This window comes from Neophocaena asiaeorientalis, unplaced genomic scaffold (genome assembly GCF_003031525.2).
Source record: "Neophocaena asiaeorientalis asiaeorientalis breed wild unplaced genomic scaffold, Neophocaena_asiaeorientalis_V1.1 scaffold282, whole genome shotgun sequence".
In the NCBI taxonomy this organism is placed as follows: Eukaryota; Metazoa; Chordata; class Mammalia; order Artiodactyla; family Phocoenidae; genus Neophocaena; species Neophocaena asiaeorientalis.
In genome coordinates, this window is record NW_020172595.1 from 636097 (window position 1) to 659871 (window position 23775).

The 23775-nt window shown below is 52.5% G+C and overlaps 3 protein-coding genes across 16 annotated transcripts in view; 2 read left to right on the forward strand and 1 right to left on the reverse strand.

Moving 5' to 3' along the window:
- POU5F1 (POU class 5 homeobox 1) overlaps positions 1-4286 on the forward strand; it is a 4741-nt gene extending 455 nt beyond the window's left edge. Inside the window, exons 2-7 of one of the 3 annotated variants that reach the window (XM_024738690.1) lie at positions 867-868; positions 2525-2573; positions 2921-3041; positions 3311-3441; positions 3759-3917; positions 4020-4286. In XM_024738690.1, coding sequence (XP_024594458.1) covers positions 867-868; positions 2525-2573; positions 2921-3041; positions 3311-3441; positions 3759-3917; positions 4020-4286 — 729 coding nt within the window. Of the gene's footprint in view, positions 1-675; positions 702-866; positions 869-2524; positions 2574-2903; positions 3042-3310; positions 3442-3758; positions 3918-4019 lie in introns of all 3 variants that reach the window. The other 2 variants (XM_024738689.1, XM_024738688.1) reach the window with 2 other exon arrangements.
- A 1636-nt stretch (positions 4287-5922) lies between these two features.
- Positions 5923-9645, reverse strand: TCF19 (transcription factor 19). Of its 4 annotated transcripts, XM_024738694.1 has the most exons (5): positions 9539-9645; positions 8555-9117; positions 6953-7508; positions 6661-6691; positions 5923-6340 (listed from the first exon to the last, which is right to left on the reverse strand). In XM_024738694.1, the coding sequence occupies exons 2-5, from the start codon at positions 8790-8792 to the stop codon at positions 6320-6322; spliced, it is 846 nt and encodes a 281-aa protein (XP_024594462.1). In that variant the 5' UTR covers positions 8793-9117; positions 9539-9645; the 3' UTR covers positions 5923-6319. The 4 variants fall into 4 exon arrangements, with proteins under 4 accessions (XP_024594462.1, XP_024594459.1, XP_024594461.1 ...); XM_024738691.1 differs by having other exon boundaries at positions 5923-6691; XM_024738693.1 differs by lacking the exon at positions 9539-9645 and adding an exon at positions 9438-9526 and having other exon boundaries at positions 5923-6691.
- Positions 9646-9957: 312 nt separating this feature from the next.
- Positions 9958-23729, forward strand: CCHCR1 (coiled-coil alpha-helical rod protein 1). Of its 9 annotated transcripts, none has more exons than XM_024738678.1 (18): positions 9958-10043; positions 11127-11193; positions 11272-11485; positions 13235-13538; positions 16004-16167; positions 16284-16419; positions 16613-16723; positions 16937-17086; positions 17537-17647; positions 17859-17965; positions 20872-20984; positions 21153-21198; positions 21358-21494; positions 21623-21811; positions 21904-22005; positions 22830-22981; positions 23084-23255; positions 23472-23729. In XM_024738678.1, exons 2-18 carry the CDS (start codon positions 11178-11180, stop codon positions 23576-23578), a joined length of 2331 nt encoding a protein of 776 aa, XP_024594446.1. In that variant the 5' UTR covers positions 9958-10043; positions 11127-11177; the 3' UTR covers positions 23579-23729. The 9 variants fall into 9 exon arrangements, 7 of the variants coding, with proteins under 7 accessions (XP_024594446.1, XP_024594445.1, XP_024594449.1 ...); XM_024738677.1 differs by having other exon boundaries at positions 9961-10043; positions 11061-11193; XM_024738681.1 differs by having other exon boundaries at positions 9961-10043; positions 11061-11193; positions 23504-23729.
- The last annotated feature ends 46 nt before the right edge of the window (positions 23730-23775 follow it).

The window sequence follows — 23775 nt, forward strand, 5'->3', positions numbered from 1 at the left end:
GGCGGGCGGCGGGGGCCGACCGCGCCGGCCGGGGGCGGCCACGCGAGGGGAGGTGGTCGCCTGCAGCTGCCCGGGTCGCCGACCCAGGAGGGGAGCGGGCGAGGGCGGCGCCCCGGGACGCGTGTGTGGCGGCTGCAGGCCGCCCTGAGCAGGGGCCAGCTGGGAACTAGGGGCTGAAATTTAGAGAGAACCGCAGGTGAGGGCAGGGCGGCCTGGGGCAGTCGGAAGTTGGCCTTGCTTCCCCCCTCGGCCCTTGTCAAATAGGCACTTCCACTTCCTAGGTCTGACCTGGGTCGGGTCACTCATTACCAGCCCAGCACCAGACCCAGCTTGGGGTTGGAGCCCCTTCTTCTACCCGGATCCCTTCTTGAAAATTTGAGCTTGATCAGATCCAGGATCTCCGCCTTAGGGTTAAGTGTGGCCTGAGGGTGAAAACAGTGCTTATCCCAGGGTTATTGTTCCTGAAAGTCTAGGGTGTGACTGGTTTCTGATAGAAGCTACTGCTTGGGCTGCGTGGATGTGTGGAGTTTGGGTTTACCCTCCATCAAGTTTAGGGCTTGTCTTCCCTTGACCTCTGCCTTGGGCCCAGTGAGTCACCGTCAGGCAGAGTGCACACCCTGACACCCCCTTGTAGAGAGCTGGAAACACCAATTTCGGCCGTAATTCCATAAGTAGTGAAAAGGGGGAGAAAAGGGGAAGAAGTCATCTCCAGGCCATTCCCCAAACGTAGGGTTTGCTGAGGGAATTGAAGACTTCCGCATCCAGCCCTGCTGGGGACTATTAAGGATATATCTTCTAGTCCGAGGAAGAGACAAGTGCAAGCAATTAGAGATCAAGTACTAAACCTTTAGACCTCTTCGAAGGAGGTGTGATTGGTTGCAGCTGACCGAGTAGCCCTAGACTCCTTGCTCGAGGCAACGGGCTGAGCCTTGAATGATAATGGCTGCCAATTGTGGTCCATTTCCTAAATGCCTGGCTGTGGGCTCAGTTTCTACATCATTATCTCATTAACCTGCACAAAATCTCCTCGGGAGGTATTATTAGCCTATTTCACGGGTCTTAACTGCTAAATGGTAAAGCTCGGATTTGAACTGGGGTTTACCTTATTTCAAATCCCCAAAATATGATTTGGAAAAGCCGAGATGGGGACAGCTGACGTTTATAGGTTTGCGACATTGGTTGAGCAGAAGTTGGGAATGGAAGTTACCTTATTTGAGTTTGATGTGATTGATGACCCTTGAAATACTTCCCTTAGGTTTTCAGGACTGCATAGAGGCCTGGCTGCTCTTCTCCATCTTCTGGCCACTGGCCTTCATTGGAGAGCTTCAGGGCTCCATCTATCAACCTCTGCTCTGTCTACCTTTCATCCACCCTCAAGACTCAAATATCTTCTAGACATGACCACCGCATTTTCTGTCTCCTGCTGGGATGGCTCCCTGCACTGCCCCACCCTGTCCATCTCCCAGTAGCTTAAGGCCCAAACCAGTCATCCTCATTCCTTTCACATCCTTACATCCAATCCTTTGGACACACTGCTATCTTTACCTTGGATATACCTCCTGAATCAATCACTTAGAGCCATCCTGGTCCCAGCCACCATTATGCTGGGATTACTGCAGTTGCCTCTTTAGTCTATGGTCAATACATCAACTGGAGTGAACATTTTAAAATGTGAGAGTCAGATCATTTCACTGCACAAAACCCTTCAGCGGCTTTCCATTTCTCTGAGTAAACCAAAGTTACGGCGGCAGCTCCAAGATCTGCTCTGCTCACCTCTGTGACCTCATCAGCTCCTCTTCTTCCCTTTCCTCAGTCCTCTCACCCTGCTCCGGCCATGCTAGCTTTGCTGCTGGCCTTGCTGCTGGCTTTGCTACTACCAGGGCCCACACACCTCAGGGCCTTTCCACTTTGCTCCTTCCTTTTGCTCAAACATCACCTCTGACTGTCTTATTTAAGACTGTCACCTTCCCCGTAATTCCTTACTCTGCTTTACTTTTTTCCATAGCACTTCTAACATACTGGATAATAATTATTTCATCACAATGAAAGCCCCTTGGGGCTAGGTTTCTTTCTTTTCTTTTTTTTATTAAAAAAAATTTATCTATTTGGCTGCGCCGCCATGTCTTAGTTGTGGCACGTGGAGTCTTTTAGTTGCGGCATGCAGGCTTTTAGTTGTGGCATGTGGGATCTAGTTCCCTGACCAGGAATGGAACCTGGGCCCCCCCTGCACTGGGAGTGTGGAGTCTCAACAGCTGGACCACCAGGGAAGTCCCTGGGGCCAGGGTTTTTGGTCTACTTTGTGTAGCCACTGGTTTGCAGAAGGTGCTCAATAAATATGTTGAATTAGTCAATGAGGATGCTTTTATATTGCAAAAAGATACAGTTAAAAATAAGGGATAATCAGATTTTTAAAAACTGGGTACTAACTATATACAAAGCATGTTATTCATACCTCGTATGACGGCTGTTTTGTAGTGTGTTTGTGAATGTGCATGCTTTGTCATAGTTTGTGGGACCCTCAAAGTAAGCTGGAGAGAGTATATTTGGAAAGAGAACCGGAGACATGGTGCTCTGTATCTCTACACTCAAAACTTCCTCAAACTGAGGTAATACTAGAGTCAAAAAGCTTTTGTGAGTGTTAAAGAACTAAAGGGCAGGAGCCCCCTTCATAACCTGATAGATGTTCTCATTGAGGCCTGGGCTTTCCATTATCAAATGATGTTCTGCATCTGATGGATGTGTCACTTTCTGGGGTAAATGACATTTGTATATAGTTTATTTCTACTTGTTAGGTGGGCACCCTGGAAGCAGAGATACTCCCATAGACTATTTATTCCTTGGGGCCCAAATGGAAGGGGGGGGTGGGGTGGGTAACTGGTATGTTTATGTTCTTACATGTCCTCTGCCTTTTAAAATGCAGTCCCAGGACATCAAAGCTCTTCAGAAAGACCTCGAACAATTTGCCAAGGTCCTAAAGCAGAAGAGGATCACCCTGGGATATACCCAGGCCGATGTGGGGCTCACCCTGGGGGTTCTCTTTGGTGAGTCTCACCTAGCATGTTCTGACCCACAGAACACAGGGACCACATCTCCCCTGGAAGGAACATCCCTGAATTTGGGCCTTTCCTCCCCACCAAGGGAGTGAGAGAAGGGTGTTTCTACCCTCTTTAGGGGTGAGGGTAGAGGGGAAAGAGATACCGTACTTGTGTGGGATCTTGGGAGGGCAGGAAGAGGTGGCAAGCCCTGGGTCTTGGGGTCGAAAGGGCCCTGCCTGCTGCCTCACCTTGCTTCTTTCAACCCACCTCCCCAGGGAAGGTGTTCAGCCAAACGACCATCTGCCGTTTTGAGGCTTTGCAGCTCAGTTTCAAGAACATGTGTAAGCTGCGGCCCCTGCTGCAGAAGTGGGTGGAGGAAGCTGACAACAACGAGAATCTGCAGGAGGTGAGGGTGGGAGGGATGCATAGGGACCTGCCTGGTCTCAGCCCGATTTCCACTGCTTCCATCCGTGGCTGGCAGCTCTCCCTCTTGGAGGCAGTGGTCCTCGATGGGATGGAATGCAATTCCTCAGTTCTGCTGGGAGAAGGTCCAGGACCACGGGTCTAAACCCAGCATTCCGGGATCTCTCTTGTGGCCCTGGCGCCAGTCAGTGCTCCTGAGCAGCTGGCTCTCGAGTCACTGACCTCATGGTGCTGCTCCTCAGCAGGTTCGAGGCCTGCCCTCCCACCTCCTTCCTTGTCATCTCCTCCCCACCTGCCCAGATATGCAAGGCAGAGACCCTTGTGCAGGCCCGGAAGAGAAAGCGGACGAGTATTGAGAACCGAGTGAGAGGCAACCTGGAGAGCATGTTCCTGCAGTGCCCAAAGCCCACCCTGCAGCAGATCAGCCACATCGCTCAGCAGCTCGGGCTTGAGAAGGATGTGAGTGCTGCTGTCCGCATCCCTGTGTGCTCCATCTCCTTCCCAGTCACACCTCCCAGAGCTTATGATCGAATGTCCCTCTCCCCTGTCTTCCTCTCCCAGGTGGTCCGAGTGTGGTTCTGCAACCGTCGCCAGAAGGGCAAACGATCAAGCAGTGACTGTTCGCAACGAGAGGATTTTGAGGCTGCTGGGTCTCCCTTCTCAGGGGGACCAGTATCCTTTCCTCTGGCGCCAGGGCCCCATTTCGGTACCCCAGGCTATGGGGGTCCTCATTTCACTACGCTGTACTCCTCAGTCCCATTTCCTGAGGGTGAGGCCTTTCCCTCAGTGTCTGTCACCACTCTGGGCTCCCCCATGCATTCAAACTGAGGTGTCTGCCCTTCCCAGGAATGGGGGTAGAGGAAGTGGGACAGCTAGGGAGAGAACCCTGGGGTTCGTACCAGGGCTTTGGGATTAAGTTCTTCATTCACTAAGAAAGGAATTGGGAACACAAAGGGTGTGGGGGCAGGGAGTTTGGGGGAACTGGTTGGAGGGAAGGTGAAGTTCAATGATGCTCTTGATTTTGATCCCCACATCACTCATCACTTTGTTCTTAAATAAAGAAGCCTGGGACCTAGTAGGTGGATACTTTTGTCTTTGGTTTATTCTCCTCTAGTTACTGAAGAGTGGATGGGGATAGTTAATAGTGGATTTTAATAGCTCTCCCACCCAAATGACCCTGAGACCAAGGATGCCATTTAAACTGCCCAGAGTCACAATGTCAGAGGGAGATCTGGGATTGGATCCCAAGTTTATACGTAGAGGGCTCTTATAGATGTGAGCTAGTTCTTAGGAGCCTGTGACGTGGGGAAATTGGAGGTGAACACCTTATTTTTGCCCAAAGATGCAGTTATTACATAGCCCATTCCCTATTAGGAGCTGGCTTTTTGCTTTTCCCCACTCTACTCTGAAAGTCCTCAGCGGCTTTGTGCTAAGAAACCAAGTCTTTTAGGTACTCATTTCTTCTGCATATCACCCCAACCGGAAACTCTACTTTGTGCTTTCTTGATACCTGGGTCCATTTTGTTTCCACTTAAGGTTTTTGCCTACCCTGTCTGTGACTCACCAAAACTCCCAAATTTTAGTCCTGCCTCTGCCACTTCCTAATTAGGGCCCTTGCTCTGGAGCCTTTCCTCAATGTGTAAGAAACTTGGGTTGGTAAGTCTAAGTAGAGGAGGAAGGGGATGGATATGCAGGTACAATAGGATAGGTCAAGATAGGGCTTTCCTAATAAGAACTACAGAAATGCTACTTTGACAGTATCTTGGCTTGGCGTACGACTCTCAGAAGAGAATCAGTGTAGCATACGTGGGTTACGTTGATACACTGGACCAGGTTGCCATCTGTTGTAGCTGGTGTCTCAGGTTTTCTCTTCTTGGTAGTACTGGTGAACCTTGTAAAAGTTCTGCCACCCTCATGAACTTGACCAAATCCCAAGTACCTTATTTTAATGGCAGTAGATCTGTTGTTTGTTGTTGTTGTTTTATAAATATTTATTTTGGCTGCTCCAGGTCTTAGTTGCGGCACGTGGGATCTATTAGTTGTGGCGCGTGTGGGCTCTTAGTTGCAGCATGCGGACTCTTAGTTGAGGCATGCAGGATCTTTAGTCGCGGCATGTATGCGGGATGTAGCTCCCCAACCAGGGATCGAACCTGGCCGCCCCGCATTGGGAGCTTGGAGTCTTACCCACTGGACCACCAGGGAAGTCCCAGATCTGTTTTCTTTTAAACTAGAAATTGTAATTACCTGGATTCCTTTTTTCCTGTCTTTCCACCTCCAGCTTACCTCATATATTTGTACCTTTTCAGCGAGCAGGTTTGTATTTCTCTGCCTTGTCTGCTCATCTCCTCCCCTAAGAATCTGAATTAGTTTTCCAGACGTTACCACTCCATTCTCTCAAGAATTGGAAAGCAAGGAGTATCAGACCCACAGAGTAAGTACCTTGGAGTATATGAAGCTGCTCATTCTTTATTTGGAAATGGAAGCAAAGCTCTGAAAAGTCAGGTCACAATCATGGGGATCAGCGGCAGGACTGACCACAATGTAAGGGAGTTTGGGGGCTGTGCCCTAGGTTTTCCCAGAGATGCCTTAGGTGATGCCATCAAGAACATTTAGAACTTGCTTGTTCAAGTCTGAGGCTTATAACTTCCCAGGCATGACCTCTGCAATTGATGGGTTCTCTTGACCAGACATTCTAGTGTCCATGACAACAAGGACCTACAGCTTGTGACAAGCGGGAATTTCCAGCTCACTGGCAACTTCCTGGAGGCAGCAATATCTTTGGCAGGAAGCCATCTCTTCTGTTACCTTGGCCATGAGGGCCCGCTCCAGGCCTTGAATTGATAATCCATAGGAATGGACCCTTACCCTGTAGTTATTCCCTCCTAGAGAGGCAAGGGAAGAAGAGGGCATCTCTTAGGACCCATTGGCACCCCAGTGTCCACCCATGTCCTGGAGGTGCCAGCTCTGTCCTCTGGTGCTTTGGTGGTGGGCCTTAGGTCTGGATGCCTACACGACAGCCTGGGCACTGGAAGTCGGCCTCCCTGGCAGCCTGGATGCTGCAACCAACACAGGCCACATGGAACCAGATGTCACAACCATCACACTGAACCCAGGCTACTGTCTCTTCTTGGGGTAGGCAGCAACAAGGGGCTGCACAGTGCTCCCCGCCCCCAACTGCAGGAGGAGCCCTGGGGTTGCTCACTGGGTGTTTCCGAGGACGCCCACGTCGATTTCTGAAGAAAGTGACACAAAAACCAGGGTCACTGGAAACCTGCAGAAGCCTAGAACTTTCCCCTGGATAACTGCAGAGTGAACCTATATAGATTCATTAGACTAAAGGTGAATCTGGTTAGAAGAACTAACCCAGGTCTTGTCATTCCAACCTCTGTTCCATCTCCCATCCCCATCCCCCAAGCAGAGAGCTACCTCCCAGCCTAGGGCTCTAAAAGAATCAAAAGGCAGTGAAATAACGAGACAAAGTTCTCTCCACTTACCCACTGGGTGTCAGTGGGGTTTTCTCTACACGGAGTTTCTTCCTGGGCTCCATAAGGACTGGTGGGGGGCTCTTGGGAGCCTCTCTCTCATCATCCAGTTCTGCCAACACGCGGTGAGCTGATTTCCTCCGGTTTCTTGGGGGTGGGACAGAAGGGGTTGTCCCCACTTCCCCAGCTGGAGTGGGAACAGGCAGGCTCTGTGGCCCACCCCCACTCCGTGAGAAGGTGAGGGGCTGGGAGTGGAGCTTGCTGAGGCTGCCAATGGAGTTGAGGATCAGCGTGGCTTTGGGGGCAGGGGAGAGGGTGCTGAGGGGGCGCTGTGGAGCCCCCTGGGAGGGCAGCATGGGCCGGAAACCAACCCCGGTTCCCTCTTCTCCCCTAGACCGTGGGGTAGTAATGGCAGCAAAATCTTGAGGTTTGACTCGGACTTGCTGAAACAAGTAGAACTCTGAGGGGCTGGTTTCTGGGGGCCCTTCAGGGCCAAAGGTCAGAAGGTCACCATCACTCAACTCCAGCCTGTGACCCCTTGGGAGTCGGACATTATTGACCAAAGTCCCTGTTGATTGTGGGGCACCAGACAAATACAGAGAACGACAAAAACAAATGACAGGTCAGAAGTGGAGAAATCTGGTCCTGTCTGGTTTTCTGGGGAACATGAGGAAGAACATGACACCTGTCATCAAATTCTCACATTCTAAATCTCCCAGCAGGTGACATCAGATATGAAACTCCTTGTGAGTTGGGAATGAGTTTATTTTTCTTATGCCCTCCCCCAGGCACATGGAGGGAATGAACTCCTTCCCTCAATTCACTGAGGTCCAATTCTCAGAGATGCCCACTTTCACTCAGTTCCAACTCAGTACTAATCAGCATAGCTCAGACTGGGTTCAAATCCAAGCTCCACCACTTACCAGCCATGTGACCCTGGACAAGTTAGCTTCTTTATGCCTTATTTTCCTTGTCTGTAAAGTGGGGTATTTGTGCTCACCTACATTTAATGCCCTTAAAATGTTCTTGTCTCATAATAGTAAGCGCTAAATGAATGTTGGCCACTATATCCAATCCCCACAGCACTCCCCAAAAACAGACCTTACAAAGATTTACATTCTACCTAAGAGGAAACTAAGATCTAAAAAGGTGAAGTGACAGGCCTGAGTGATACTGCCAGGTGCCAGTAGCAGAACTGAGATGGGAACCCTGGCCTTCTGAGGCTGACTTAACTGCCTCCAAGTCAGGGAGTAAGACACATGTCCAGATCATTAAGACATAATTCAACATGTAACTGCCCTAAGCCAAGGACAAGGTGCCTAAACAAATCTGGAAACTTAGTCAAGTCTGAGCTTGTCCCCCAGTGGCCCCAGAACAACCCCACTGGTACTGCAGGCCCCGGATCTACCTCCCAGCCCCTCTAAGAGCTAAACAGGGTCAGCCCCACAAATATCTGACACTGCACATTTCTGGTGGGAAGACAGGTCTGGATGCCAACCATCCATCCAAACTGATGGCGAGTTTGGGAGGCAGGCAGAGTCTCTGTGGAGACTCGGTCATTCCAGCCCAGAACTGCAACTGCCCAGGCATAAGGCTGCTCTGCTCACTCCTCACCTTGGCTGCTATGGTTCTCCAGGCTGACCCTCCAGTCGTCACCCCGGCGTTCAGCATGCAGCTCCGCATGGACTCCAGAGATGAAGCCGGGCTCCTGCTGGGGCCGCAGGGCCACATCACAGAGATCGGCCCTGCAGCCCAAGCGGTAGGTGCAGCCAGCCCCACTTGGGGGGTGGAAGGTGTAGAGATCGCCACCCTTGCCGCCCCCTATGCGCAGCAGCTGGAAGCAAGGCAGCATGGGCGGTGCCCCCTCCAAACCACCTCTTCCACTTCAGGAATCCATCACCTTTCCCACTCCCTGGGCCATGCACATCTGGCCTAAGTTCACTTTCCGACTGATGCAAACTTGAGCTGTCCTTTGTGCAATTTCAACTTTGAGCACACTCCCTGAGAGGGCAAATTCAGAGTGCAAGGAGCCTAGGACGCGATGCAAAATTGTCTGTCAACAGCTTTGCAACTGAAAAATTTGGTGAAGGTCCCAGTGTAGTGCAAAAATGAAGGCGTCTTGTGGCACAAAGCTGAATCGAATCCTCAGGCTGCTAAGTATTCCAGGAGCCTTCAATCTGTGCAAGGCAACAATACATTAGGCAGCTTCTAGGGAAATTCGAACTGTAGGTGTGGGGGTGAGGGTAGGGACTGCTTCTGTGTGATATTAACTTGTCACCTCTGTAATTTGGAGAAGAGAAGCTTCTTCCTGTAAAACCTGCTGATCCAAATAGAGTAACCCTCCTGCTAGCCCACGCCTCACTCTTCTGGCCAATCCCTCACTCAAAACTAGTTGGCTTGAACCCCAGTGGGAAGTGTATCCACTGTCACCCCTCAAAAGGCAGTGCAAACGGGTCTCTAACGTTCTCCAGTAAAGTGGATCTAAACCCTTGCTTACCGACTTCTCCGGTGGGATAAAAACAGAAGAAAGGGCTCCCGGGATGATGCAAGGCAAACCCAGCCTGTTCCCTCCCCGCCCCAGCCCAGGTTCGTATCTACCGCGCGGTGCAGTCTCGGAATGGTCCCCTCTCCAGGCAGTGCCAGCTCCGCCGGGGTTGGTGCTCCTGCGGCTGTTTGACAGCGAGGAAACCAGGGCCAGGAGGGGCGCGGCCTCCGCGCGCGGGCAGCGCCGACCCCGCCTTCGGAATTCCCGGGTCCGAACCTCCCGCCGAGCGAGCCCGCCCCCCGTGCCGTTTCTTATTGGCCATTTCGTTTGCCCTCCTCCTTTCCATTGGGCGACGAGCTGGGAGGGTCCCCGATCTCCCGCCTTCCGCTTTTTCTGATTAGTTCACAAGTTTTCCCGGGTTCCCGGAGTTGGGCGGAGCTGCCAGGGCTCGGAGGTGCCCCCAACGCCTTAATTGGGCCAGGCTTTAGACACTACTGCGCCTGCGTGCACCTCTTCTCCTCCTTCCGGGGTGGTAGCCTTGTAGGTTTTAGAGCGTCCCGCCAACCTGCCCGCTTTGCGCAGGCGCTGTCAGGGGCCGAGGCCGCGCCCGGGAGCTAGGTATAGGGGGTGTGGCCAAAGGGCTGAGGGGGTCTCTCGCGCCGGGTGGGGGCATTCGGGAAGAGTCGGTTGGGGACGGGAAGGGGCTGAGAGGGGGTACGGGGGTGGGTTCAGGGATCCATAGGGTGGAGGGGTGCAAGGGCAGGGTAAAGGAACAAATGAGGTGGGCCGAACAGCCTTAGAGCTCAGCGTCCAGCAGGGCGAAGACTCATATCTGGGGGAGAGGAGGAAGGGAGAGCAGGCTATTGGGAGATGAGAGTGAGGGGCCAGAATAATTTCTTCAGGATAAAAGCAAATTAGGTTGTAGGGAGGGATAGGAATCCCAGATTGGGGGAAAAATAGATGAATTCGGGTGGCAGGGTGGGGAGATCTTAAAGACCCCTCTCTCTGCTCTAGGACTCTGGAGAGGTGGGTGGGCGACAGGGATGGAAGCTGAGGAGGCAGTAGAGAGGAACTGAGAGGAAGGTTGCTGGAAGGGTTTGGATGCGACGTCAGGAAGCTGGCTTTTCTGCCAAGGGGTCTAGGCCACCTGGATTCCCCAGGGGTCCTGGGTAGGCATCCTGCCCTACATGTGGCCACATTCATCAGGGGCCAGGCATTGGGCCAGCGCTTTGATAGGGAAGGACCCAGGAGTCATGGCTTGGTGGTGTCTGGATGGGCTTCCCCAAGGCCTTGGTGAGCCATGGAGAGACCTCTGGAGATTGGGCTCACAGCCTCTGTACTGCATACGTCCTTTTTCACCTCCATCCAGGGAAGGCAGAGACTGTAGAAACTTAAGGAGGATGGTAAAGGCACTGCCCAGAATTCTAAAAGTATGAGTAAAACCAGAGCGTCTCTCATCCTGTCTCAGTAAATTCTCTCCATCTCATGGCTGTTGCCACAGTCCTATCAGGAACCAGATTGAGACAAGCAAGTGATCTTCGGGTATTTCCTACTTCTTTTAGGAAGTAGGATAAGAGGAGCTAAGAGTCAGATGGACCTGGCTGTTATTTAAGGATTATGACTTTGTTATTGTAGGGGCTCTCTCTTTGGAAGGTGGCCTGAAAATTGAATTGGAGTGTCCTTGTTTCTCCTATTGTCCAGGGGAGCATAGATGGCTGGACACAGACTCTAGAGACTTCAAATAATGTGGAAATGTTTCGACCTTCAGGTCAGTGGGACCTGGCAAGGGGGCTGGTGATTATGTCTCCCTGGGAAACTGACCATCTTTGTCCTTATGATTCTTCAGGTTCCACTGGGCTGATTCCCCCATCCCACTTCCAAGTTCGGCCCCTTCCAACTCTGCCAAGAATGGCTCCCACGTGGGTCTCAGACATTCCCCTGGTTCAGCCCCCAGCCCATCAAGATGTCTTAGAGAGGCGGCCAGATAACCAGAGACCTCAAGTGACCATGTGGGGACAGGAAGTTTCTGGCAAAGGGCAGGAGCCAGGGTGGAGAGGCAGGTACAGATCTAATGTTGCTATTTTCTTGGGCTTGCTTGCCGGTGGCACTTCTTCCCTGAAATAGATTCCTTACCCTATTTCAGCCCTTAGTTCCATAATTTATTCATTTTTATATAAGCAGTTGTTGTTGCCTACAATGCATAAATAATAGCAGTGTGCTAGATGCTAGGGACAAGGATAACAAAAATAAATAAGAGAGATCCTGATATCAAGGAATTTTATTTTATTTTTGATAATTTTTTTTAACGAATTTATCTATTTATTTATTTTGTTTTTGGCTGTGTTGGCCTTTGTTGTTGCGCACAGGCTTTCTCTAGTTGCAGTGAGTGGGGGCTACTCTTCGTCACGGTGTGTGGGCTTCTCATTGCAGTGGCTTCTCTTGCGGAGCACGGGCTGTAGGTGTGCGGGCTCAGTAGTTGTGGCTCGTGGGCTCTAGAGTGCAGGCTCAGTAGTTGTGGCACACGGGCTTAGTTGCTCCGTGGCATGTGGGATCTTCCTGGCTCAGGGCTCGAACCCGTGTCCCCAGCCTTAGCAGGTGGATGCTTAACCACTGCGCCACTAGGGAAGCCCCTATCAAAGAATTTTAAATCCTAAAGGAAGAGATAGGTTGACCCACAGCTGATTGTATTAAGTGTAGTATAAGGCAGGCTGAAGAAGTATGGGCTGGGAGTACAGACCGTGTGCTGTGGTAGTATAGATTCATTCTGACGGAGCTGACCATGCCATCTGTCAATTTGTTGTCTGTGAAAGTTCTTATTCTTGTTGTTTCATGTGTGTCTTTTCCCAAATGTACTGGAACATCATCCTGCCATTTTGTTCTTGAGTGGATTGCATGTGAGTCTACCTTGGACCCCATCAAGGGGAAAGGAGCATAATGATGAAAGGGGAGCATTGGAGTGAGTGTCAGGAGACAGAGACTCTTTGTGACTAATTTGGCTACCAGCTAGGGGTCCTTTGGCCAGTCACCTCATTTCTCTAGGCTACAGATCTCTGCCACTTAAAAAAGGTGTTGGGGAATTCCCTGGCGGTCCAGTGGTTAGGACTCTGCTTTCACTGCCAAGGGCACAGGTTCAGCCCCTGGTCAGGGAGCTAAGATCCTGTAAGCTGCATGGTGCGGCCAAAAAAAATTAAAAAAAAGAAAATGCTGTGGTTCTGGGCCTCAGTGAGGGAGCTGTGTCGAGAGCCATGTTATAAGCTGGTTTCAACTTTATGTGATGCCAGGAGACCGTGCTCTCCAACGGTTGGGACTATGTAATTTACTGAGGTACTGCACTCTCAGACTTCTCATGTGGTGTACCTAACACTCAGTAAATGATTTTAACTAGTGCCTGACTCACCATATTGATACTCGTTGCCATGACCTCTCTTTCCACCTCCATCAAACTTTTCCTTGCCCTTAAATCCGCATTCAGAAATCTCTGAGTGTCCTTCCAGCTTCTCCAGTTCAGAATGTGTGGCCTACCGATGTGCACATCTGATGTTGAACACATCTGCCTGTATATTGTCCTCGAGAGAGGCCATGTTCCATGAACTCAGCCTTTAGGTCCTGTGGGCCCAGATATGCTTAGTAGGACTGTTGTCAATGATGATGGTGACGGAAGTGCAGAGATCCCCATGGCCCAGCTTCATCCCCTGCCATCTCCCCATATGGGAGCAGAGGGATCCTCTCCTCCTCCTGTCTCCACTTATGCCTTGGCCACCCTCCCAGCACCAGAGACAGGTCTCACCTGTGCTAACCTGTCTTTGAAGGTCCGTGGAGCTGGCGGGGTCGCAGGCCCTGAGCCAGCAGGCTGAGCTGATCTCTCGGCAGCTGCGAGAGCTGCGGCGGCTCGAGGAGGAGGTCCGGGTGCTGCGGGAGACCTCGCTGCAGCAGAAGATGAGGCTGGAGGCCCAGGCCATGGAGCTGGAGGCACTGGCACGGGCAGAGAAGGCTGGCCGCGCTGAGGCCGAGGGCCTGCGTGCTGCCCTGGCTGGGGCCGAGGTTGTTCGGAAGAACCTGGAAGAAGGGAGCCAGCGGGAGCTGGAGGACGTTCGGAGGCTGCACCAAGAGCAGGTGAATGTGGGCCTGGTAAGGGTTCAGCTGCACAGTGGTGAGCTGGGCAGGAGCTCCCCAGCAAAGAGCAGGCATTGCAGAAAAGGGTGATGAGATGTTTGCTGAAGGTGAAAGAAACAGGTGACCTGGAAAGAGGGAGAACTTGGATGTGTTGGTCTTATTCAGATTGCCCGTTTCCGCCAGGACTCAGGAGACCTCCCACCACTTGAAGCCCTCCTTCCTCTCCCAGTAGGAAGTAGTTTGTCTTTCTACATTACTCCAGGTACCCAGTTCATCTGGGAACACTGTGGGAGGGAGAGTGAGGGAGGTGGGAGTGGGGTCCTAAGGTGGACTGGGAAGGGGCGATTATGCAGTCAGCAAGCATTTATCCGTGCTTACTCTTTGCCATCCCTGAGACAAGAGCCTGGACACTGGGGTGAGCAAATCAGACAACTGTCTGCCCTTGTGGGTGGAGCTGACAGCCTAGTGGGGGATACACACATTCAATGCGTAATTTAATTCTAATTAATTAATTGCAATTGGGAAAAGAGCCATGAAGGAGAAGGACAAAGGAGCCCTGACTGGTCTGGGGGTTTGGGAAGGCCACCCTAACCAGTCGACGTGTTAGGAAATGAAACCATAAAGATATTGGAAGAAAATATGGGTGAATTCCTTTATAACCTGGGAATGGGGAAACCTTTCTACCTGTGAATCAAAATCCAGAGCCATTAAAGAAAAGATTGATATATTGACTTTATAATACCAAACTTAGGAATGACAAAATAAAAGTAAAATTAAAGGGTGATAAACTATAGAAGAATATTTCCAGGTCATATCACAAGAAAAAGCTAATATCCCTACTATATAACGTGTGCCTAGAAATCAAGAAGAGAAAGACAGCAGTTAAGGCAGAAAATGGACAGAGGAGATCATTCAAAGAAAAATATAAAGAGCCATTAGTTTCATGAAAGATGCTTAATGATAAGAAGTTGACATTTGTGTTAAATAGGAATTGGCGGTGCCGCAGTGGTTGGGAGTCCGTCTGCCAGTGCAGGGGACATGGGTTTGAGCCCTGGCCTGGGAGGATCCCACATGCCGCGGAGCAGCTGGGCCCATGCGCCACAGCTACTGAGCCTTCGCTCTGGAGCCCGCGAGCCACAACTGCTGAGGCCCATGTGCCTAGAGCCCATGCTCTGCAGTGGGAGGGGCCCCCGCAATGAGAGGCCCGTGTGCGGTGGCGAGGAGTGGCCCCCGCTGGCCGCAGCTGGAGGAGACCCGTACACGGCAACGAAGACCCAATGCAGCTATAAATAAATAAATAAATAAATAGGTGTTGGCTGGTGGGCAGGCATGTGGGGAGGTGATGGGGGCTGGTGTGACACTTGGCTGCAAGTAGATGTGAACGGGAGGAGGCCAGAGGGGCCTGAGTGCAGGCGACGAGAGGGGCTCTGGGTGTTGGGGTGGAGTGTGAGGCCTTGGGCCTGTTCAACTTTATACTTTACCTCAAGAGCAATGGGTAACCGCTGAAAGGTTTTAACAGGGAAATGACATGATCAGATTTATATTTTACATGTAAAAAGACCAGTTTTGTGATTCGTGTTCAAAAAGCTCACAGTGACTATGGTATAGAGATAGGGCTAGAGGCGGGCAGACCGGAAGTGAGCGCAGCCACTTCCCTTCCTTCACCAGCTGAACCGTGACTCTTTCAGCGTATCTGACACCCTTAACCACTGTTGGTGGTGCTGTGAGAAAAGGACAAGCTCCCTGCCTTCCTAGGGCTTCCTTCTGGATGGGGGGAAGCAGACAGTAAGCACGTGCAGAAGCAGGATCATTTCATAATGATAAGAAGTGCAGGAAGGGCACGAACAGGCGATAGGACAGCACAGGTGCTGGGTAGGGATTAGCGGTCTGGGGAGGCCTTCCCCACGAGGCGGCATCACTGAGATCTGAGGAGCTGGGGGAAGCCAAGCCTCCAGGTAGACTCTGAGGTGGGAAAGAGCAGACTTGTTGGGGGGACGGTGGGAGAGCACTGTGGCTGGAGCAGAGCGGGCAGTGGGAGAAACAGGACAGAGCTCAGAGAAGCAGGCAGAGGCCAAGACACGACAGGTTTCACAGGCCCAGGGAAGAAGCCGGTCTGAACGCTGTGGTAAGCCACTGGAGGCTTCTAAGACCGGTCAGGAGATGGTTGCCGGTGTCCAGGCCAGAGATGAGGGTGGGTTGCCTCAGGTTGGTGGCACTGGATGTGGAGAGAAGTGACAATGTTTTGGTGGGAGACCTGACAGGAACTGCTGGCGGGTTGGAGGGTGATGGGGAGTGAAGCACCAAGGATGGCCTCCGTTTTGCTGTGCACAGTTGGGCGATTTCTTGGGTGCTTGCCCAAGGTCACAGAAAGTGGGAGTGAAGGGCAGGGCCAAAGCAGAGGGCGGATTTGGAAAGTCCAGGGGTGGGCGAGCTGGCCCCTGCTGAGCCCTCCCTTCTCCCCACAGCTCTCCTCCCTGACACAGGCTCACCGGGAGGCTCTTTCCAGTTTGACTAGCAAAGCTGGGGGCCTGGAGAAGTCTCTGAGTAGTCTGGAGACCAGGAGGTCGGGAGAAGCCGAAGAGCTGGCTGCGGCCCAGAGGGAGGCCGAGCTGCTGCGGAAGCAGCTGAGGTGAGTGGGCGGGTGGGCGACCGAAGGGCAGTTGGTCTGGCATTCGGTGGGTTGGTGGGTGGGCTGGGTCTCCAGGGTGCCCCCCGATGGCTACCCTGTTCCCACCCCAACCCTAGCAAGACCCAAGAGGATTTGGAGGCTCAGGTGACCTTGGTTGAGAACCTAAGGAGGTACGTGGGGGAGCAGGTCCCTCCCGAGGTCCACAGTCAGATGTGGGAATCAGAGCGACAGGAGCTTCTAGAAACCGTGCAGGTGAGAGAGTGCTGGGCATGGGGTGGGACGTGAGGGCTCAGGTCCTGGGCGAGGGGGCCCTGGAGAAGAGCACAGTCCCCGGGAGAGAAGGCAGTGCTGTCAAGGGGCACACAGACTGGCCGCCGCCCGAGGGCCACTGGGAGACCCGGCAAGAGGTAGCGGTCCTCTCTCTCTCCCCCGACCCCACCCGAAGCACCTGCGGGAGGACCGGGCCAGCCTGCGCACCACCACGGAGCTGCTGCGGGTGCGCGTGCAGAGCCTCACGCACGTCCTCTGCATGCAGGAGGAGGAGCTGGCCCGGAGGGTAGGCCCCTGGCCCAGGCCCCTCACCCCCGGGTGCCCCCTGTGCATGGGAGGGGTTGGGGTGCCGCTCCTAGAACCTGCCCGCGTCTTTCTTCCCCTGAATGCCTCTTCTTGCTCTGGCTCCTGATGCCTGGGCAGGACAGAAGAAATAAAACCCACCTCCTTCCTCTGCACCCCCAGGAGCCCACACTGTCCCCACTTCCTCCACCCTCAGGTTCAGCCTTCAGACTGCCTGGAGCCCGAGTTCACCAAGAAGTGCCAGTCCCTACTGAAGCGCTGGCGGGAGAAGGTGTTTGCCCTTATGGTGCAGCTGAAGGCCCAGGAGCTGGAGCACAGAGACTGCGTGGAGCAGCTGAAGGGACAGGTCGCCTGGCACCCTCCTTCTCCCCATGCTCTCCCCCAGCTCTCTGCTCCTTACAGGAGGGGTGGCATTTATTCACCACATACTTGGGTGGTTCCCACATACTGGCAGCACAGCCCTGAGCAAAGGCTGACAAGGACCTGCTCTCATGAGGCTTACATTTTGTGAGGTGGGCCGGCCTCCCCCAGAAGGTAACAGTGTCCAAGGATGGGTGGGTGCCACGGGCAGAGGCTGGCCACGGGTCCTGGTGGGTTGGTCACAGGGTAGTTCCTTAAGGTGTGGGCACGGGGAACATGCTTCTGGAAGGAAACCTGGACCCAGACTCCATTCTTAGGAACCCGGGCTTACTGTCTCCATGTGTGGCCTTCTTTCAGAGACCCCTGCACCTGCCCCTTCCTTCCCAGCGCCTCCCCTACAGCTTTGGCTCTAGACCTGCCTCCTCTCCTCCCCCAGGTGGCCGAGCTCCAGGAAGGAGTCAAAACCCAGTGCCAGGAGCAGGCCATCCTGCAGCGCTCCCTGCAGGACAAAGCTGCAGAGGTGGAGGTAGAGCGGATGGGTGCCAAGGTCAGTGTCTGAGACGGGCAGAGGCTGAGGGAGGGCAGGGAAACCCCAGGGAGGGGGACACTTTTGTTTTGGCTGTACCACGTGGCATGTGGGATCTTAATTCCCCGAACCAGGGACCAAACCCGTGCCCCCTGCAGTGGAAGCGAGCAGTCTTAACCACTGGACCGCCAGGGAAGTCCTCAGGGGACCATCTTTACCATATCCTTCCTAGGCCCTGCAGACGGAGCTGAGCCGCACTCAGGAGGCCCGGCGCCGGGAGCAGCAGCAGACAGCCACAGCGGAAGAGCAGCTGAAGTTTGTGGCCAACGCTGTCAGCAGGTATCTGGGCTGCAGGGTGGGTGGAGTAGCATTTCTGCTTCGACAGCTTCCTGGGCATCTTGGAGTTTAAGAGCCTCAGGCAAGAGGGGCTAGAAAGCTGGCCGTGTGGAGGATGCAGGGCTGGAGGTATGTAGCCCTGTAAAATCTTTGTGTTTGTTTTTTCCTGGGGCAACCCCCCTCCATATTCACAGCAGGGTCACTTGTTATGACTCCCACCCACTGCGTGTTTGGCTGGAGATGAGGTATTACTAACTTCCTCTTGCAGTTAGTAACGGCTTGAGCTAAATAGAGCACCTAGGAGGGTCTCCACCTTCAGAACTGTTCGAGGATGGGGAATGTGGACACTTGATCTTTCTTTCTTCCCTCCTTTCTCTCTTTCCCGTTCGTTCATCCTTCCTTCCTTCCTTCCTTCCTTCCTTTCTTTCTTTCTTTCTTTCTCTTTCTCTCTCTCTCCCTCCCTCCCTCCCTCCCTCTCTCTCTCTTTCTTTCTTTCAAATTTTGCAGGCATGCCCTGTTGAGTTGAAAAAAATTTAATCTATTTTTTTTAAAGCCGAACACCCACAGGTATACCTCTTTTTATTGTACTTTGCTTTATTAACTTCACAGATGCTGCTACAAATCGAAGGTTTGTGGCAACTCTGTGTCGAGCAAGTCTATTGGTGCCATTTTTTTATCCAACAGCATTGTTTTAAAATTAATGCTATTTTTAAATGTTTAGTTGTTTTTTCAGACGTAATGCTATTGCACACTTAATGGACTACAGTATAGCATAAACGTAACTTTTATGTGCACTGGGAACCCAGAAAGTTCGTGTGACTCGCTTTATTGCAGTTTCCTTCCCCCCCTGTATTTATTTATTTAGTTGTTTATTTTTTTAACATCTTTTTTGGAGTATAATTGCTTTACAATGGTGTGTTAGTTTCTGCTATATAACACAGTGAATCAGCTATACATATACATATATCCCCATATCTCTTCCCTCTTGTGTCTCCCTCCCACCCTCCCTATCCCACCCCTCTAGGTGGTCACAAAGCACGAAGCTTATGAAGCTTATCTCCCTGTGCTATGCGGCTGCTTCCCACTAGCTATCTATTTTACATTTGGTAGTATATATAAGTCCATGCCACTCTCTCACTTCATCCCAGCTTACCCTTCCCCCTCCCTGCCAGTTTCCTTTTTAATCAATTGCAAGCCTGTCTCTCATACCAACTTCCTAGGTGTTTCCTTCACAGCTATTTTTAGATAACCTTTAGAAAGACCTCTAAGGAGAAGCACAGGTTTCTTTGCACAGGTAACAATCCCTCCTCGGCTTTGAACATGGGGACACAGAGGCGGCCTGAGGAGAGCTCTCAGCACAGCGCCTGGCTTATTGTCTGCGTTCTGTAAACGTTCACTTTTACCATGAGGCTCTTCTAGATGGATCACGCAACAGTTTTGGCTTAGAAAAATTGTGATGCAGGGTGGGTCCTTGCCTACCATCCCTTTCTGTTGGATTTGTACCTTGAGGACTAATTTAACCAAAAAAAAAAATTTCATGAAAAATTTCAAGCATGCATGGCATTAGAGAGACTAGTTATGATGAACTACTGCCCAGATTCAATCCATTGCATGTGCCTCCTACCTCCAGGAAGACAGAAAGATACAGTGTGGACAGGGTTTTACTTTGATACCAGGACATTACTGAAATGGTCCTTGCTAATGATTTATTGCCAAAAAGTCCACGTGGCCTAAAACAACCCAAGCTCGGATTGTTGCCAGGTTTGTTAGTCTCTTGGTGTCTTGGAGATCCTGTCAGGAAAAGGCTTTCATGAGAGCCACAGTAGGTGTTGGAAGCACCCGCTCAAACAGTTTTCAGATAAAAGTGATCTCTGCTGTGCTGCTAGGGATACAGCCTTCGGCCTTTGTCGTCCGCTTGTTTTCCCCCTGGGTGCTGCGTAGGCCCTCCTCCCAGGGGACCCGTTTAGACTTCTCAACTTCCATGAGCCACGTGGATCCTGCTTTGGGCACAGCCAGCTGATAAAGCATGTGGACCCGGCCTTTGTTGGTATCAGGGACTTGTTAGAGAGGATAACTTTGATCTCTGATACCTAATAGTGATCAAAAGGCAGACCGTGAGAAATAAGCTTAGCACATTGCTTGAAAAGGTGTACAGTCATTTAATGCCTTCTTGGGGCAAACTGATGGAAGCTATGGGCTTTGTTCCATAGCAGAATGCACATAAGTTCATACACCCCAAACGTGGCATATGGCGGCAGGAGACTCCCCAAACCTGGAGACGCACCTGGAGGCCTGAGGTGCAAAAGCCTACATCAGCTAGAGATAAGCCTGCTTTAGGGCACTTGTTTTAGCCCCATAGAATCAATGTTACTGAACCCTTTACTTTGTGATGGCATCTGAGTCCAGATAAGGTGTGACCCCATGAACCTGATTACTGTTTTTACCGTAGGGTTGTTTTTAAAGACACTGATTGCAAGGACGCAAATGAGAAGCTTATGTAGGTTTTGGGACCAGAAATAGCTGCGCCTTTTTTTTTTTTTTTGTCTGGGCCACACAGCATGCGGGATCTTAGTTCCCCAACCAGGGATCAAACCCACACCCCCTGCAGTGGAAGTACGGAGACTTAACCACTGGACCTTCAGGGAAGTCCCTAGCTGTGCTTTTTTTTTATGAGCAACTGCATCATTTTTATTTGACAATCACTAAGGGGCTTAAGCTCTCAGTTTTCTTTCACGACTGGCAGGGCACAGAGTTGGGGCCCCTACTCTTGGCTTCAGCTTCTCTTGCCCTTGCTCTGATTTCCCCTTCCCTGCTTTCCCCACGTACATAGCAATACAGGATAGAGGGGATCAAGTCCTTTTGGAAATAAGATGGGGTTGAAGGGTCATGACTTTGTGTGTCTTCTCCAGCTTTGAGACCTGGCTCCAGGGCGCTGTGGCGGAGGTGAAGCGGGCCGCAGCCCAGCTGCCCGGCCTCAGCAGCCGAGTCAGCTATGCCGTCCGCAAGGTCCACACCATTCGGGGTGGGTAGGGCAACTTCCAGATGCGTCCTGCCCTTCCTGCTGCCCCACCAGCTCTCTCATCCTACACCCACCCTCCTGCCTCCTCCTTACCAGTCCAGGCATCTCCCATTTTCCCTCTTCTCCTCCACAAACTCACCTCTCTGTTGCTCTCTGCCTTTTCTTCCCCAGGCCTGATGGCTCGAAAACTGGCCCTTGCTCAGCTGCGCCAGGAGAGGTGAAGTTTGGGCCACTTTGAGGTGGATCAGGGGCAGGAGTGGGGCTTTAAGGTGTTGGTTGCTGGGACCCAAAAAAGCGAGGATGGAGGAAGGATGGGGGCTTAGGGGTCAGGCAGCTGGGTGATTCCCCCCATCTCTGTTTCCCTTCCCTGTCTCAGCTGCCCCCAACCCCCACCGGCCACGGATATGAGCCTGGAGTTGGAGCAGCTGCGGGAGGAACGGAACCGTCTGGACGCAGAACTGCAGCTGAGCGCCCACATCATCCAGCAGGAGGTGGGCCGGGCCCGGGAGCAAGGTACACCTGGTCCTCAAGTCACCGAGCTTGAGCCGGGGCCAAAGTCTGAGTCTGGGGGATGAAGAGGAAGAGGGAAGAGCTGGGGTCTAGGGTACGGAGAAGCCTGAGCGGGCACCACGTCTTCCCAGGGGAGGCGGAGCGGCAGAAGCTGAGCGAAGTGGCCCAGCAGCTGGAACGGGAGCTGCAGCGCACCCAGGAGTCCCTGGCCAGTTTGGGGCTGCAGCTGGAGGCGGCTCGCCAGGGCCAGCAGGAGAGCACGGCGGAGGCTGCCAGTCTCCGGCAGGAGCTGACCCAGCAGCAGGAGGTCTACGGGCAAGGTGTGCAGGAGGGGGCGTGGGCAGACCCGTGGTGGGGGTGGGGGTGGGAACCATGAACCAAGGCTCGCCTGACACCTGCACCTCCACCCCAGCACTGCAGGAGAAGGTGGCCGAAGTGGAGACTCGACTGCAGGAGCAGCTCTCAGAATCAGAAAGGAGACTGAACGAGGCTCGCAGGGAACACACCAAGGCCGGTGAGATTGGCTGGGGTGGACGTGGCTTTTCAGGAAGAAGGAAGTGTTGAGGCATGAGGTTATTTTAAAAACTTTATTTTTAAAGCCTTTTTGAAGTGTGCGAGTCATGAAGTTATCAAGGAAGATGAATTCTCAGGTGGTAAACACCCCTATACAGCCAGCTCAAACAACAGCACTTGACCAGCCCTGGATCCCCTGCAGCCCCTCCCAGTCACCCCCCTCTGCAAAGGCAGTCTGACATCTCATAGCAACGATTACCCCCAACTTTTTATTGGGAAACATTTCAGACACCTAGCCAAGTTAAAAGAACCAGGTAATGGGTGCTCATATGCCTTCTCTGGTTAGGGGCAGCGGTTCATAACCTTTGGTCACATTTCCCATCTGTCTGTATATATACACATATTGATATATAAACGTTTGGGGGGAATTATTGAAAGTAGGTTGCACACATCCTGACTGTTCAGCTGCATCTCCCACAAACAGGATATTTTCCTATGTAACCTCAATACCATTGTCACACTTTAAGAAAATGAACATGGATTGCACAAAATCTGATATCCAGTCCCTATTCAGATTCCCCCTGCAGGACTCTGAGAAGCTTCAGTGATGGGGGAGGTACTTTGGGTTCGCAGATTCATAGGATCCTAGAGCATCAGACTCCCCTCTGTACGGAAGACTGAAAGCCATAAAGTGTCAGTGGCTCACCTGAGTCACAGAGCTGGGACCCAGTGTTCCTGCCCATCCTTCCAGTCTTGTTTTCACGGTGCCTCATGGCCTCTAGGCTGCCCAACACCCGTCCCCTCTGTGGCCTGGCTTTCCCGTAGTGGTCTCCATGCGCCAGATCCAGCGCAAAGCCACCCGGGAAAAGGAGCGGAACCAGGAGCTGCGGCGCCTGCAGGATGAGGCCCGAAAGGAGGAGGGACAGCGGCTGACCCAGCGCCTGAAGGAGCTGGAGAGAGACAAGAACCTCATGCTGGTAGGAGGGAGGCCGAGAAGGGGCTCTTCTCAGGGAGCAGAGCTGTGGAAAGGGGAGGGGACTCTGCCCGGGCTTGGTGGCGTTTAACCCTCTCCTTCCCAGGCCACCTTGCAGCAAGAGGGTCTCCTCTCCCGTTACAAGCAGCAGCGACTGTTGGCAGTTCTTCCTTCCCCGTCGGATAAGGGGTTACCTGTGGAGTCCAGCCTCAGGGCCTCAGAGTCTTCAGCGTCTGCACCTCCGGCAGTGGCCCTATGCACCAAGGAGTCCATCAAAGGTAAGGGACAGATGGCGGGGGACTTCAGGCATCTCTCCTCCAGGCACTCTGCAATGCATGAGCCTTGTTCTCTGTGACCCCTGGGGGCCCACAGCCTCTCTTATTCACGCCCGCCTTGGACCAGGAGCCTTCTCCCTCATAACCCTCACATCCTGCGGCGTGACTGTGACAGCCTTCTCTTGTCCACCTTCTGTCCCTTGGGGTCTTCTTTCCCAGGATCCCTTTCTGTCCTGCTCGATGACTTGCAGGGCCTGAGTGAAGCCATTTCCAAAGAGGAAGCTATTTGTGAAGGAGACAACCAGACCTCTTCTGTCTGCCTCTGAGCAGCTGCGAGGACCGAAGGGATGAGGATGGAGGAGGAGTGGGTTGGGGAGGGCGTCCAGCCCAGCCCCCTTCCCATCCAGCTGCCCTCGGGGACAGCCGCCAAGATGTTGTGAATTCTCCCGTGGCTCAATAAAGATGACTGCAGTAGGAGCCATTGTTTGGACAGTTCTCTCTGGGAATATAAGGAAATTTTCTC

What these genes read in the sequence shown, in the direction of transcription:
- CCHCR1 (XM_024738678.1), top strand. An exon ending in CTGCTGCGGAAGCAGCTGAG is followed by an intron (nt 16,168 to 16,283) that starts GTGAGTGGGCGG and finishes CCCCAACCCTAG; the next exon opens with CAAGACCCAAGAGGATTTGG. An exon ending in CAAGGTCCACACCATTCGGG is followed by an intron (nt 20,985 to 21,152) that starts GTGGGTAGGGCA and finishes TTTCTTCCCCAG; the next exon opens with GCCTGATGGCTCGAAAACTG.
- TCF19 (XM_024738691.1), bottom strand. Translation starts at nt 8,792, where the DNA reads ATGCTGCCTTGCTTCCAGCTGCTGCGCATAGGGGGCGGCAAGGGTGGC. An exon ending in GGAGAACCATAGCAGCCAAG is followed by an intron (nt 7,509 to 8,554) that starts GTGAGGAGTGAG and finishes CACAATCAACAG; the next exon opens with GGACTTTGGTCAATAATGTC. An exon ending in ACCCCACTGACACCCAGTGG is followed by an intron (nt 6,692 to 6,952) that starts GTAAGTGGAGAG and finishes CACTTTCTTCAG; the next exon opens with AAATCGACGTGGGCGTCCTC.